Raw genomic sequence first — 15,960 nt, forward strand, 5'->3', positions numbered from 1 at the left:
CTCTAACTACTCAGTGAAATATCCTTCCTTCTATCCTGCTTTAGCCTCTGCACCCACATGATTCCTAATCTCAGCAAGTTAAGCTTTCAATTAAAGTCACTATTACACCCTACACAGTCTTTGTTGACGTTCCTGTTTTCCTCAACCTTTCCCTCTAATTGACTTACTACTTAAAATATGTTCATGTTCACTTGGTCACATCATTTCAGCCCCAAAGATCTCAGATGACTAGTTCTCAGATCATGTGTTTTATTCTATATATCCTATTGCCACTTCTCACCCCTGCATCCTCAGTTTAAAAGCTGATAACCTATCTTTCACATGTAGCCTGACAAATTCTAGTAACCTAACCTAAATGCACAAAGAGCAGCACAAGAGATTTCCCTTTAGACCTTATGTATTTTTATCTCCTTGGAATACCACAAACTCATCAACCACCATCATTTTACCATTGCAACAGAAACACTTTGACCTCAAGTCAGTGGTCAATAAGCTTGAATGCACGTTGCAAGCCACTGGTATTTCTATCCATTGTGAGATGACTTGATTGCTTCAAGCAGTACTGTATTGCTGCTCCTTCTTCTTGGTTAAAAGTTTGAAAGAACAATAGTAGTCTTTAAGGTCTAATTATTAAAACAAATAGAAGTGGTACAGCCTTTAAAATCACAATGCAGAGTTTAATACTTTAATGCAGCTTGGAAGCAAATTCTCCAGATCAATGTGAATGCCTTTTCTGCAATTTTCAATGATTAAAATCAAAAGCAAATTAACACTTTGTTTGGCAATAGTAATTTTTGACACTTTAAAAAAAAAATCAAATGGATAGAAAATCGTATTTATCCACACAGGACTGCTTTGACTTTATCAAACTAACTCTTCGTAAGTTCCTATTTATCAGTTTGAAGAGAAATACTATTATTGATTATGCACAGCACAAATTAGCAATAAGCTACCTATAAACCAAAGTGCAACAAGATTCCAAATTTAAGCCCGATAAATATGTTACAAGGCTCTGTCTAAGAACAAAACCAACTCCCCTTGGCCTGCAATGAAAATAAAATGGATAGTGTTTATTTGCAAGAGGTTTATTTCTCATGCCAAACTGTGAAAACATGACTGCAATAAAGAAACAAAGCTTAGCCTATTAATGAAGTCCACAATAATAGCTGCAAAGGCAAATATTCTTCTAGACTTTTCAACATATGTAGATTAATTAACCTATTTGAGAAAAATAACTACTACTGTTGCCATTAACAATATTAAATATCTTAAGGTACACACTACACTGGGAAGCAGATATTGGCTGCTGTACAGGTCAGTATAATGAACATATAGTATTCATTCCCAACATGATTTCCTTCAAGAATTATATCATATCTAATGAGAACTCCAACAATAAACACATAAATTTGGACCCCATCTACCATCCTCAGAAAAAGAACCAGAAATGATATCACCCACCTTAAGAAACCAAGACACATAAATAGAAAGCGGGATATAACACCAGCACTTCACTGGAGGTTCACTGATGATGTTACCTAACATGGTGATGAAACATCTGAAAACAAACCTTCCAGCGCAGCGAGCAAACGTAAAACCTGAACGTCAACCTGAGCTATAAATCTTCTCAAAAATCGCAAACGTATGGGCGCAATATAATAAAATTAGCCTGACGATGGGAAACCAAAGCCATCTGTCTGATCGCCAGCCACGAACAACTGTACCTCCTGCATGAATACCTCAGAAATCAGGTACAACCAAAATGTCTTAAATACAAACCACTGCTCAACCCCCCACTAGCCAAAAGAATAGCAGAACAGAACGTCTGCAGAATGTTGGAAGAAATGATTAACAATGCCCTCAACTGCCTCTATAAATGCAATCGAGAAGTTTTGTACCAAAAAACTTTATATACTAACATGAAAGATCACGAATGGACAGACACACTAGAATGAGCCATAAGCATCAAAAAGTAGCAAACACAGAAAATGAAAAAAACCAACCCTACAGGAAAAACTGGATAAATTCACAAAAAAGAACAATACAGACAACACAGAGGCTTGGATAAAAAAAAACACAGACCGACCACTAAGAGATACAGAACAAGCCATCCTGATAAGAAGGTTAAACCACAACCACAGAGAGGCGGACAAAAAGGACTTCCTAGCAGCATTAGAATCAACACTGAACGACAACAGACTCACAGTAGAAACCCAGTAGACCATCAGACAGACCAGTTGCACCTGCACCAACACCAAGCAGAATAAAGTAAGGGAACACAGTCAACACACAAGAAAGGAAAGCCCTAGACTCAAAAAAGACAAAAAACATTGTAATCCTACCTGTAGACAACTGGCGCATGACCATCATTCAAAACAGAACGGAGTATATTGAAAAAGCGAACTCACTGCTTGCAGATACTGACACCTACCAACAGGTGACGATAGACCTGACCCCACATCTAGAAAACCATATCACATCCACACTGAAAAGGCTTCAGAAATCAGAACAATTAAACAAGACAGACTTCCAAAAAATGAAACCGGATGGATCCAACACACTCTGCATCTATGGATTGCCTAAAGTACACAAACCAGGGGTACTCCTCAGACCCACAGTCTCACTACCTGGAACACTGACATACAGACTAGCCTAGGAACCCCACAGAAAACTGAAATTCCTAGTAGAAAACTCATACCACTCCATTCACTCCAGCTGAGGATGTGGGCTTATCGATAGATGACTTACTTGTCCTGCCCCCAGTCACCGATCCCAATCTATTCATCTGGCTCCCTACTGCAGACCCTCTGAAGAGAAATATCATTTTCCAATACAGAATTAGCCCTCCTGCCACCTGTTTTCTGACGTCTTTTAACTCTACTGCAGGGTCGTTTGAGAATTGCTTTAATGGAACTGGCTATGGGTGTGCAATTGTTCATGTTCCACATAACATCTCCTGCCTATTTGAGACTTGTCTCGCCCACTCGTGTAAGACAAAGGGGTCTTATATCTCCTGCCCGTGCATACAAACAACTTGCATTCCACTGGCTGGGGGACAACAGGCTTTACACGGCATAAGTAACTATACCCATCTCCATGTACGGACCCGGAATGGAACTCTTCCCTTACGCATTTATAGGTCTTTCCTCTTTTCAGAATCTGATACTGTCACCAAGACCATGTGCAATAGAGCTAAGGGAGAGCCTAATGAGAACAGAATTCTGAGGACCATTGACCACCATACAGTGCGAGCGGTCAACAGTCACTCTGCCCACTTCCTATGGTGCTCAAAGGACGCCTCTTGAAAAATGTCGGCCCTTTACTCCTGTAGACTGGAACAGGTCTACTGCGGTAACATTTCAGTAACCTATTTTAACAAACCCTCCCTCATATACACCAAACCAAGTTATTATTTCTTCGTTTTGGCTCATGCCCGAAACATCGATTCTCCTGCACCTTGGATGCTGCCTGACCAGCTGTGTTTTTCCAGCAACACATTTTCAGCTCTCCAGCATCTGCAGTCCTCACTTTCTCCTCTATTATTTCTTCAGCCAAGATAAAGCTACCAATTTCCTTGTTCTTGATAGCAAAGATGTTCCCCATAAGGTTGCTTTCGGAACACTTGTTCCCACAACAGTACCTGGTCCTGGCCAGTGAATAAGTCGATGCAACCTTCATCTGAAGAAGACGCAGCGGTCAGTCTCAGACTTTTGTTCCAATTGGAAGGATCCCAAGGGATTGGGTGACAATACAGGACACTCAATAGGCTGGGGAATCCTGAATTTGGGAGAATCGGCAGGAGTAATAAGTCAAAAGAATCGCAATTACCTCATCTGCGGCCTGACCGTTCTAGGAAATAAGACCAAAGAGGCTCTGGAACAGATTAAATTGGGATTATTAGATCTGTGTCTTTACTCTATGCAGAATCAGTACGCCTTAAACTATATACTAGCCCGGGAAGGCGGGTTCTGTACAGTTGTCCATGATAAACGTATTATAGGCATTCCCAATCGCACTGGAAATATTACTAGGATTCAAGACAAGATCCAGGTGTTCCTTGACAGAATGATTGAACTGACCAGTTGGGGAAACTGGGGATTTGGCTCTTGGTACAATTGGTTTATCAATTTAGCTCTGTGTATCAGAATCATTCTCCTCTGTCTGTTTGTCAGTATTGCTGTTAAGTGTTTAATTGCTAAACTTATGAGCTCCCTTAGTGATATAGATTACCCTAGATATAGATTCACCCCAGAAGATGCACCTTTTGCAATTTGATGGCTCACCTGCATGTGTTGATGGCGTTGATAAACGTGACCACGTGAGCTGTGAAGATGGCGGTGCCGCTTTAGAGGATGTTGATAGCTGGTACGCATTGAAGGCATTCGTTTGGATTAGCCTTCCCTTTTAGTGATCGCAGTGCGGTCAAAGGGGGGAGTGAGGATGTCAGCAGCTGGGAGGTAGGACAAAATGGCTGAAGGAGCAGCACAAAATGGCTTCTGTATTGTTAAACTGCACTGAACCAGATAGAATAAGAAAGTGCAGACTGATGTAGATTGGATTTGTTTGATTCAGTGTGGATTAGCTAAGTGATTGTTTATTCTTCTATTCATCTGTACAAACTGGCAATTAATGCATTGTTGTTTATTTCATTAAAAAATAAAAAAAAATTATTGAGGCTACTTGTCCACTGACAGTATTAGCAGCGAAAAGATGTTTTTCTGGGAAGTACACCAGCAAAGTTTTCCAAAATGCTTCAGCAAAATGTCATTGGTGATTTGTTCAGACTGAACTTTTCAAAATTATGTTAAAATCAGATCGTGATACTCTGCTAACTAATTAAACAACAAAAATCATTCGGTTCGATAGATGATGATAATAATAGAGCCAGCATTTTTCATTTCCATTCCCTGCCCATGGCAAGGCTTAAAAAAAGATAGAGAAGTGAAAAATGCTTCTAAGTTTATTGTTGTATCTATTAAGCAGAGAAAACACTGAGTAAATAGCCCAAAGAACTTGGATTGTTTTGTAATGATTGATTGACTGCTATTGAAACTTTTTTGAAGGTTATTTTTACATACAGTTTCTATGTTTACCAACAGTGAATGCTCCCTTACTGTCAATGATGATGTTCTTTCAGAGATGGAGGGCAACTTCTTTGGAGACAGATCTTCAGCTTGATCACACAAAAACAGTTTCAACACAGCACTATTCAATTAGTACTTTCACTTCTCATTACCCATTGATCTACGCATTTGGATGTTTGACCTCAAATCCTATTTGTTTTCCACATTGACCCATTGGTCCTTTGTGGTAAATGGGAGATTTACACTGCAATGATATCTGCATTTTGTTATCTGCAGGTGGTCCATACCCCAGACATGGCAGATAATGAGAATTTGGTATAATAACTTGCCAAGGTCATCAGGGTTTTATAACCCATCCAGTTAAGTTTGGTCTAGTATACAATCTTCTTCACTGAGGGAGTCTTGAGATAGTGCAGGAATACATTAAAACCATCTTTGGAATACAACAAATTTTATTCTCTGTTTTCAAACATAATTTCGTCAAAGAAATATTCAGCAATAAACAAAAAGACTGAATTAGATGAAAGAACTGCATTAACCTTAAACTTACAGAAAAAGCTGATTTAAACAGAATTTGGTAAACATTTAGGAGGCTAAACATTAATAACTATAGTATAGTGTTTCAAACTGTATCCAATTCACTACAAATGCAGACAGAGCCTTCAAAACAAACCTGAAGCCAGAAGCAAATGGGGCATTTCTACTAAACTAGATGACACGCCCTGCACGTCAAAATGGTGACAGAAGTTTAATGTCATTTCTGATTCTCCAGAATCAACCAGGATATTTAAGCATTCTAAGAAGAAGAATGTTGGTTACCTAACCTCTGTGGACAGCTGATTTTCATGCTATTTAGAAATCTTGTTGAATTCCAAAACAACAAATACTTTATCTTACTTTGGAGGATGTGGAGTCACATTCTTGACAGATCCAACCATAGCCAGTTTGTTTTGGAGACTTCTTCAGTGGTGGGTCGAGACAGCCAAAGTGGTAACAGAGTCTACATTCATCACATCTAAGCAGAAAAATAAATTTCACATAAAATTAGATTTATGATTCAAAGGATTAAATCTACATATTATGTAACAGAAGGCTGAATGAAACTATTGGCTCTTGTCCAGTTGGTTGCACAATCAACATCGTGGAGTGGAGACAGAAAATAACAGGTTTATAAAACTATAACAGCCATCAATATCCCCTTCCCTCCAATGGCACGATGGCTCAGTAGTTAGTATTGCTGCCTCACAATGCCAGGGACCCGGGCTCGATTCCAACCTTGGGCAACAGTCTGTGTGAAGTTTGCGCATTCTCCCTGTGTCTGCATGGGTTTCCTCTGAGTGGTCCGGTTTCCTCCCATGGTCCAAAGATGTGCAGGTTAGGTAGACTGGCCATACTAAATTGCCCATAGTATGTGTAGGTTAGCTGTGGGAAATGCAGGGTTACAGGGATAGGGATGGGCTTGGGTAGTAGGCTGTTTGGATGGTCATTGTAGACTTGATTGGCCCAATGGCTTGCTTCCACACTGAAAGGCTGCCCTTCCCTATCTTGAGTCCATCCTTGCCAATGAAATCTCCAAGGTAAAGAGCCTGAGTCAATTCCAAGTATCTGGAATGTGGATAACTGCTTCATCTTTAATGAACACCAAATCAATTCTGGAAATATTTAGCTGATCAGACAACTGTGGAGAAACAATGAATATTTCAGATGGGTGACATTTCACCAGCTCTGACCAAAAGTTAGTTACCTGAAAAGTTAACTCTCCACAGATGCAGCTTGAATGCTTCCAATCTGTACAACTTTTATTTCAGATTTTCAGCATTCACAGTATTTGGTTTTAGGTTAAATCAATTTTCTTTAGTCTTCTAAAGGAACTCAGCTCACATTAAAAGTTTACACACAAGAAAAACCTAACGAGTCAGTAAAATGGAGATCAGACTGATTGCATTAAATCATTACCTCTAAGATGCAAAAATAATGCTGGACCATTGTGCCATATTATGTAAACATGGACTGAATTTCAGAGTATGGTGATTTTAAATACACTATTTGCTTATTTTCTTTAAAACTATTCATTTGCCATTTCATATATTTAAATGTATATTAAAGGGTTCATACTATTCTAGGTATTGTTAACCCAACTGTTGTTTTGAATGAACAGAGTAGCTAACTAATAAATCTTTCAATAACATACATCTGACACTATGTGTCAATAATGTAAGCCTGACAGATTCCAAGGAAACGGCATTCAGAGTAAACAAATAGAAATGCCACAGATTGCAAGCATCACCAATTATCTTCTATTGCAACGTTTCATAACGAACATAATCTGCACCATTGGAACAGAGCAATAAACGAACAAAAGCAATATAGGAACAACATTCAGCCTGTCAAGTCTGGTTTGCCATAGAACTCTCACATTAACCTGGAACTAAATTAAAACAAATCAACCCCTTAATATTACCATATAGAAAACCACCTTGGCAAGGCCTAGCAAAAAAATGATGGATCCGTGACCTACATAGGCCACATTCTAATTTCAAATTTGAAACAGCTAATATCGCTTTATCAATCTACTTGTCCTAAAATAATGTCTTTAAACATACTACATGAATACCAGCATAGAAAGGTATAACTTTTTTTTATATGTTAAAGAATCACTGCAGTGACCTGGGCAGATTTACTTTCCCAACATGTGTAACAGCTCATGTATTCATTCTTCTTAAGCTAAATCGCACTGCACAGAAATTATGTTTTAATTAAAAACATTTTCAAGAACTGACATTATTTTCCATTTGATAAACTCTGGAGGCATTAGGTAAAGTCACCATAGCCCTACCAGTCCAAAGGGTTGTGCTCTCATTCGAGAGATAGACAACTGGTGGTGGTTTAGCCCGAGGGTCATCATGCTAATCTCAGCCAGTGCAGGAAATGAATTAACGCTGTTAGCAACACAAACTGGTTGTTTAGGCCAACTAGCTAATTGACCCCTTGGTGCTTTGAACTGCTCATAACTATTTCTATTTTTAAAAACCTTCAGAATTAAACTTGATGCAAAACAGAATATACTCAAATAACACTTTTCTACTCTAAATGGATAGTTTAATACAGCAATGTTAATCTTTGTGATTGAATTAGCTGCATATTGAAAACTGCAGAGAAAGATGAAATTTGTCTATCTTCTGTATATAAAATTATACCTATACTCTTCATATATTTAAGTGACCTTAATACTACCAATTCACTTTACTCTTCTGATTACTATTTCTTGTCTAGGCCAATAGAAAATTATTTCAGAACAAACGCTATGTTATATGTTTATACCAATTGATAATTTTGATTTTGCAAAACAATCAGGCAACAAATGATTGGTAGCAAATCAATCACATCTTACTTCATAAAAACCATGATACCAAATTCCCCATCATTAGTTATTACACAGTTTCATCAGCTGGCCTGCAAAATAAGAGTGAAATTTGGGGGGAAAGATACTGATTCTGTTAGGACTAAGAACCTACTGAGCATGTCCATGAAATACATGTCAAATTAGCTTATTCATGTGAAAGAAACAAAAGCTGACCAACTGTGAAAGGAAATGGTTTTCCATTATTCATTGATTAAAAATCACAGCCTCAATTGAATGTGTGAATAAGATCTTCCCAAAATTTTAATATGGAAATATGTAGAAATATGGTGGCATTATGGTAATGTCACTGGGCTAGTAATCGAGAGGCCCAGACTAATATGCTGGAGAGATGGGGTCAAGCCACTCAGATCAGGGATCACCATCTTCTTCAGCAGTCCCTTGGGAGCAAGGATGACTTCCACTCTAGAACTGTAGATTCTGAACTGACCAAATAGCTCAATGCTGGACTCGCACATCCAGACACAGATGGGGATGAGGGGAAGATTCATAAGGCATGTGGGTAGGATGCTCAGGATCTGCATGATCTTTCTGCTGTCTGCACTTTGACTCTACCTGGCCCTGTCAGAGGGGCTGGAAATGGATGGCACTGCCGATAATACATCTTTCCAGCTTGGGCTGTCCAGGGCAAGAGATTCTCATACATGAGCATTTGCCATGACACAGCTTGGATTGGGAAGTTTGTTTTGACAGTCTTCTGTCAGGCATATGAACTTTGTAGCCTGTCCAACACAGCAGATTGACCCTAATCAGTGCCTCGATGCTGGACAAAAGTTAAAAATCACACAATACCAGGTTATAGTCTAACAGGTTTATTTGGAAGTACAAACTTACACAGCGCTGCTCCTTCGTCGGGTAGCTAGTGGGGCAGGATCATAGGACACAGAATTTATAATAAAAGATCAAAGATGCAAAGTATTGAACAAACCCAAATGCTGTTAAATCTTTAATCACTTAGAATGGGGATGCAGGTTTTGTGTGATTAATATGTAAATCCTAGAACTTCTTTCAAGTCACAGCTGAGATAACTTAAGTTTTATTTAAAAAAAGGGTGACATTTCAGCTCATTGCCCACATTAGTTTTTCCAGAAAGGTGGTTTGCAAGTTTTGTAAATTAATCATGCTGTCCATTGGCTCACCATGGACTGTGTTTGCTCATGCTGCACATCATGAAGGAGGCCATTTAATAAGGCTCCTTCTCTCATTGACCCTAAGCCAAGCTCTGAATCATTATCGATGCCTTCACTGAAGTATGCCTACTGCAGCTTGATGACAGAGGCTGGGACGATCTTGGATTTGTACTGTAGTCAACATTGTTCGAAAGTTTCTCACATATCCTATTGATAAGCTCTATTTCAGTGGGCAGTTTCACAGATATGTAGAGGTGTGCCAAAGTAGATAAAGGAGGATGTTGATGCAATGACACAGTCTTGCTTGAGAAAGCTTGCATGTATTGGGTTTGTGTTGATTTGCTGTTGAGGATTATGATTCGCAGGGTGTCATGCAGCAGGTAGAGAGCAATGATAAATTTCTGCAGGCTGCCAAGTTTTCTTGCTTTTCATGTTTATACTCCATGTTTCCAATTTAAGGCTTTTGCTTTTGCATCCACTTTTGATATTTGTTCTTTCCGACAATGGCCTCAGTTTGATCATCAGAACTTATATTCATGAGACAAACTGTCAATGCAACAGTCTATTCGTCATTGTTGTGTTACATTTTATTATGAGGTCCTTGCTTTCTCATGACTTTCTATAACTACTTTAGAATCTGCAAATGTGATCTATATCAAGAAAATTTGAAGACTGGACCCAAACAATCTGATCCCCATGCTGCTAATCATTTTCTCATCCTTAGCAATAATCTTTTTTGGGCTTCCACACCTTTAAGCCTCTCCACTTAAAATAAACCATGATTCCCTGATTGAAACTTGTTTCCAGTGGCATTACATTACACTTTATGGTTTATCAAAATCTTTAAGGCTTTAGTTTCAAATAAAACCTTTCAGCCTCGAGCAGCATATTCAAATGCTCAAAACAGGCAGACTTTATTTGATTGCCATTCCAATGTGACGCCTAATCATTTATTACTGATAGAACATGAGAATTTGTAACAAAAATTACTTAATATGGACTACATTCTCTGACCATTTGCAGTGATTTATTAACATGTACAGTCCATGCTATTGCACAAGATAATGTATAATTTCAGCAGATTAGCCAAACTGTACGAACCATCTTGTCTATTATTATGCAGTTTCCTTTACACATGCCATTGTTAAAGGGGCTTTCTATTGCTTTTATAATAATCATATTAAAATTTGCACACATTCCTCAAAGTTTATTGTTAGCAAATTCACTCCTTATGATTAGTAAGAATTTTTGCTGGTGATATACAAGCTTTGAGAGGAGTTAATTAGTGGCTTATTTAGTTTGGATATCTAAAGTTCAGTCATTGTTCCTCAAACATACCTTGTATGCACTGGAAGCTGTTCAATGCAGAGTCTCAAACACAAATTTTTATTTCTGAGATCTGGTTTATCTTTTCATTTAGTAATTGTACAAAATGCAGAGGAATGGGATTGTGGGAGATATAGCAGTTTGGATCAGTAATTGGCTTGCTGAAAGACAGAGGATGGTGGTTCATGGGGAATGTTCATCCTGGAGTCCAGTTACCAGTGGTGTACTGCAAGGGTCAGTGTTGGGCCCACTGCTGTTTGTCATTTTTATAAACAATCGGGATGAGGGCGTAGAAGGGTGGGTTAGTAAATTTGCGGACGACAGTAAGGTCGGTGGACTTGTGGATAGTGACGAAGGATGTTGTAGGTTACAGAGAGACATAGATAAGCTGCAGAGCTGGGCTGAGAGGTGGCAAATAGAGTTTAATGCGGACAAGCGTGAAGTGATTCTCTTTGGTCGGAGTAACTGGAATGCAAAGTACTGGGCTAATAGTAAGATTCTTGGTAGTGTAGATGAGCAGAGAGATCTCGGTGTCCAGGTACACAGATCCTTGAAAGTTGCCACCCAGGTTGACAGAGTTGTTAAGAAGGCATACAGTGCTTTAGCTTTTATTAATAGAGGGATCGGGTTCCGGAACCATGAGGTTGTGCTACAGCTATACAAAACTCTAGTGCGGCCGCACTTGGAGTTTTGTGTACAGTTCTGATCACTGCACTATAAGAAGGATGTGGAAACTTTGGAAAGGGTGCAGAGGACATTTACTAGGATGTTGCTTGGTATGGAGGGAAGGTCTTACGAGGGAAGGCTGAGGGATTTGAGGCTGTTTTCGTTAGAGAGAAGAAGGTTAAGAGGTGACTTAAGAGAGACATATAAGATAATCAGAGGGTTAGATAGGGTGGACAGGGAGAGCCTTTTTCCAAGAATGGTGACGGTGAGCATGGCTTTAAATTGAGGGTGATATTTCTTTACTCAGAGAGTAGTAAGGGTATGGAATGCTTTGCCTACAATGGTAGTAAATTTGCCAACTTTAAGTACATTTAAGTCGTTAAAGTGGACAAGCATAAGGACGTACATGGAATAATGTAAGTTAGATGGGCTTCAGATTGGTATGACAGGTCGGCACAACATCAAGGGCCAAAGGGCCTGTACTGCACTGTAATGTTTTATGTTCTATGTTCTATAATTAAGTAAATATTCCAGAAATTTAAGAAAAGTTAAGTTTTATGGCATCCCAAAATTGGGATGTACAAGATCTAAAATAAAAATCAGCTTGTTAATGAGTAACTAGTTTAATCCAGTTTTTTAAAAGCTCGAGTCAGTTATTTTCTGGAAGTAGAAAAAGAGGCTTCCTTAGTGCTATTTTGGTTACAGTTTATAAATTGGGAGTTTGATGAGTATAAGGGAGTTCTCCTGTTCCCTTCTTTTAGCCTTCTGTAGTTGGTTCTTAATTTGGCTGGGGAATGAAGGGGAAGACGCTGATTGTTGAGTACTGGTATATTTTCTACAATTCTAATTTAACAAATGGCTTTTAAAGTTATAGGGTGACATGTCAGCTCGGCCAAGCACATCTGTGGTGCATGTGAAGCTATGGACACACTGTGTCTTGGATGAATGCATCAACAGGAGGTGAACTGGATTCACAGGCATGAGTTCTATCTGGGAGTTACATTTGTGCATCATGAGGAAGAGGACTATGTGGTAGGTTTAGGGAGGTGGTCAAACCACAAGTTAGAAACACACAGGCAGTGAGAGAATGGCTGAGTGCCAGGTAATTCAAGAAAACTAGTCAGGCAGCACAGGAGTGTCCGGAGTCTTTTGCTTGCTAATCTGTGTACTATTTTGGATACTGGTGAGGGTGAGGGTGGTGATGATGGTCCTCAGGAGGATGCAACCCGATTGAAGATGTTGACACCACAGTGGTTCAGCTGTCCTGGAAGGTGAGGGTGGGGAAAGAATGGAAGAGCAATAGCAATAAAGCATTTCATAGCCAGGGAATCAGACAGGTGTTTCTGCGGCCATTAACACAATTCCAGGACAATATATTGCCTCCTTGACGCCAGAAAGGATGTTTTGGCAAGGCTGCAGGTGATCAACCACAGTGATAACAATGTGGAGCACAATCAGAGTAACTGGGAATGGGACTGAGCTCCTAAAAGTGAGATTTAGGGATCGAGGCGAAAGATTGAAAGGCAGGCCCTCTAAAGCAGCAGCCTTGGGATTATTCACAGTTTACATACTAATGAGCAAAAAGAAAAATGGAGAACTGAACAATTGAACAAGTGGCTGGAAAGCTGGTGTGGAAGAGCATCAGATTTGTGGGGCTTTGGGACTGGTTCTGGGAAATGTGGGACCTGTACAGAAATAAGGACAGCTACAGTGCTTGGAATGTATTACAAATTCTAAATAGTGGTGACAGTGTTGGAGGAAAAATACAGAGGCAAATTTCAGAATACATAGAAAGTCAGGCAATAATAGTTAGGGATTTCCAACTACCCAAATATGAACTGGGATACCAAAAGTGTATAAGGCTCAAGGAACACAAAATACTTAATGTATTCAAGAGAGCTTTTTTAGCTAGCATGTAGCAAGTCCAATGAGGAGGGCCTCAATTCTAGATTTAGTTTTAGGAAACAAAGGGTGACAAATGGAAAAGTAGCAATGGGTGACCATTTTTTTAGATAGTGATCATGATACATTGATTTAGTATAATTAGTGACAGGGATAAAGATAGAAGAGTAAACATTCTAAATTGAGGGGAAGGCAAACTTTGTAAAGCTGAGAGAAGACCTGACTGAATTATAGCTACTCAATCAGTATAAACATTCAAAAGCAACATTATATGAGCACAATGCAGGAATGTACCCACAGAGGAAAAAGATGGTACTGCCAAACCTAGAGCCCCCTCTTCATCCAGGGTAACATAAATCAGAAAAGAGAGCTATAACAATGTCAAAGAAATACTAAGGAAGCTTAGAGTGAAAAAAGGAAATTGGAAAGCAAACTTAGAATATGAAAAAATATTAGCTGGTAAAATTAAGGAAAATTCAAAGATGTTACCTTAGTACACTAGGAGGAGACGATGACTAAGAATGGGTTGGGTCTATCAGACATACATGGTAACTTGCACATGGATGTACATAATGTGAGCAAGTGTGTCATTATGAATACCTCATTTCTGTCCTCACAAAAGAGAAGGATGATACAGGGATGATACAGAGATTCTAGATAGAGGATCAAATCTTTCACTAAAATAAGCATAGTGAGAAGGGAACTACCAGAGGGGCTGTCCTTTTGAAGATGGGTAAAGCACCAGGGCCAGATGAATTACATTCTAGATCGTTAAAGTCAGGCAGGGAGGAAATAGTTGATGCTCTGAAGACCACTTTGCATTCCTTATAAGATACTGTAGGATAGAAGGTCTGCAAATGTATCTTTTTCAAAAAGGTGGTGAAGGGTAGGGCAAATAACTTTAGGCTTGCTAGTCTGATCTCAGGTCGTGAGCTAATTGTTAGAATCAATATGGAGATATAAGATGACATGTTACTTGGGAAGACATAGATTAATCAGGTAGAGTCAGCAAGGTTTTAAGGAACAGTTGTGTTTTACTAACTTAACCAAATTGTTTTAAGGGGCTAACAAGTAGAATTGATGAGGATAGTGCAGTAGAGATTGTTGACTTTGATTTTAGTAAGGCATTTGACAACATGTCATAGGGAAGCTGGCTAGAAAAATTAAAGCCTATGGGATGCCGGAAAATGTGACAAGTTGGATTCAAGATTAGAACAGTGACAAGAAACAAAAGGATGATCTTCAGCAGATGTTTTTGTAAATAGAAAGCAGTGGTCTTCCACAGGTCTCAATGTTGGGTCCCTTGCCATCAGTGGTGTATAATCATGGTTTAAAAGTGGCAGACATAATTGGCAAATTTGTAGGTAACACAAAAATTGCCCAGGTAATTGTCAATGTAGAAAATGGGTGCTGACTGCAGAATTATATCGTTTTTTTTGATTGAGAATAAAGTTGGCAAATGGAATTTAATCTGGAGGAGTGTGACATTATGCATTTGAAAAGAGCGAAAAAAAAACAAGGGACTACATAACAAATGGAAAGGTATTGAAAGATGGGGAGAAAGTGAGAGACACGGGGTGCATGTTCACAGGTCTGTAAAGATAGCGGACAAATTGGTAAAGGCAACATATGGGATTCTTTCCTTCAATGGGTGAGGTACAGAATACAAAAGCAGGTGTGATGTTGGAACTATAGGCATTCATTAGGCCACAGCTGGAATTGTGTATACAGTTGTAGTCATATTACAGGAAGAAGATCATTGCTCCAGAGAGTAAAGACGAGATTTACAAAAATGCTGCCATGGTTTGAAAATTGCTGCTATGAGGAAAGATCAGAAAGGCTCTATCCATGCTAATAAAATAACAGATTCTAGCTAGCGAGATTTGAGAAGATTTGTAGCTCAGGTTGAGGTTCTGAATGGAGGTTTGCTCGCTGAGCTGGAAGGTTAATTTTCAGACGTTTCATCACCATACTAAGTAACATCTTCAGTGAGCCTCCGGACGAAGCACTGATGTTTCCTGCTTTCTATTTATATGTTTGGGTTTCTTTGGAGCTACAGCAAAGACTAAAACACCTAGTAGAAGACTCACTCCAGTACATTCACTCCAGATTCTATGGACTACCTAAAGTGCACAAACCAGACATCCCACTCAGACCCATAGTATCACTACCAGGGACACCATCACACAAACTAGCTAAAGAACTACAGCAGAAACTGAAACACCTGATCAGCGGATCCAGACACTCTATACAATCAACACAGGAATTCTTGGACATCATCAGAAATATACACATAGACAAGGAAGAAACCATGGTCTCATTTGATGTAACGGCACCGTTCAAACAGATTCAATCAATAAGCACATCGACCTGGACCCAATATACCGACCACTGCAACGGACAGCTGGAACTGACAACCGGAAGCGGCAGA

General features: G+C 39.2%; 1 protein-coding gene across 12 annotated transcripts in view; it reads right to left on the reverse strand.

The window, feature by feature from the left end:
• Positions 1-15,960, reverse strand: part of phf14 (PHD finger protein 14) — a 290,569-nt gene that overhangs the window by 86,836 nt on the left and 187,773 nt on the right. For 5 of the 12 annotated variants that reach the window (XM_043689855.1, XM_043689857.1, XM_043689856.1 and 2 more), the window contains exon 17: positions 5,982-6,099. In XM_043689855.1, the coding sequence (XP_043545790.1) occupies positions 5,982-6,099 (118 nt within the window). Of the gene's footprint in view, positions 1-3,828; positions 3,874-4,283; positions 4,472-5,114; positions 5,174-5,981; positions 6,100-15,960 lie in introns of those variants that run through there. The other 7 variants (XR_006311666.1, XR_006311665.1, XR_006311668.1 and 4 more) reach the window with 5 other exon arrangements.

The sequence above is a fragment of the Chiloscyllium plagiosum genome, chromosome 5 (genome assembly GCF_004010195.1).
Source record: "Chiloscyllium plagiosum isolate BGI_BamShark_2017 chromosome 5, ASM401019v2, whole genome shotgun sequence".
Lineage (NCBI taxonomy): Eukaryota > Metazoa > Chordata > Chondrichthyes > Orectolobiformes > Hemiscylliidae > Chiloscyllium > Chiloscyllium plagiosum.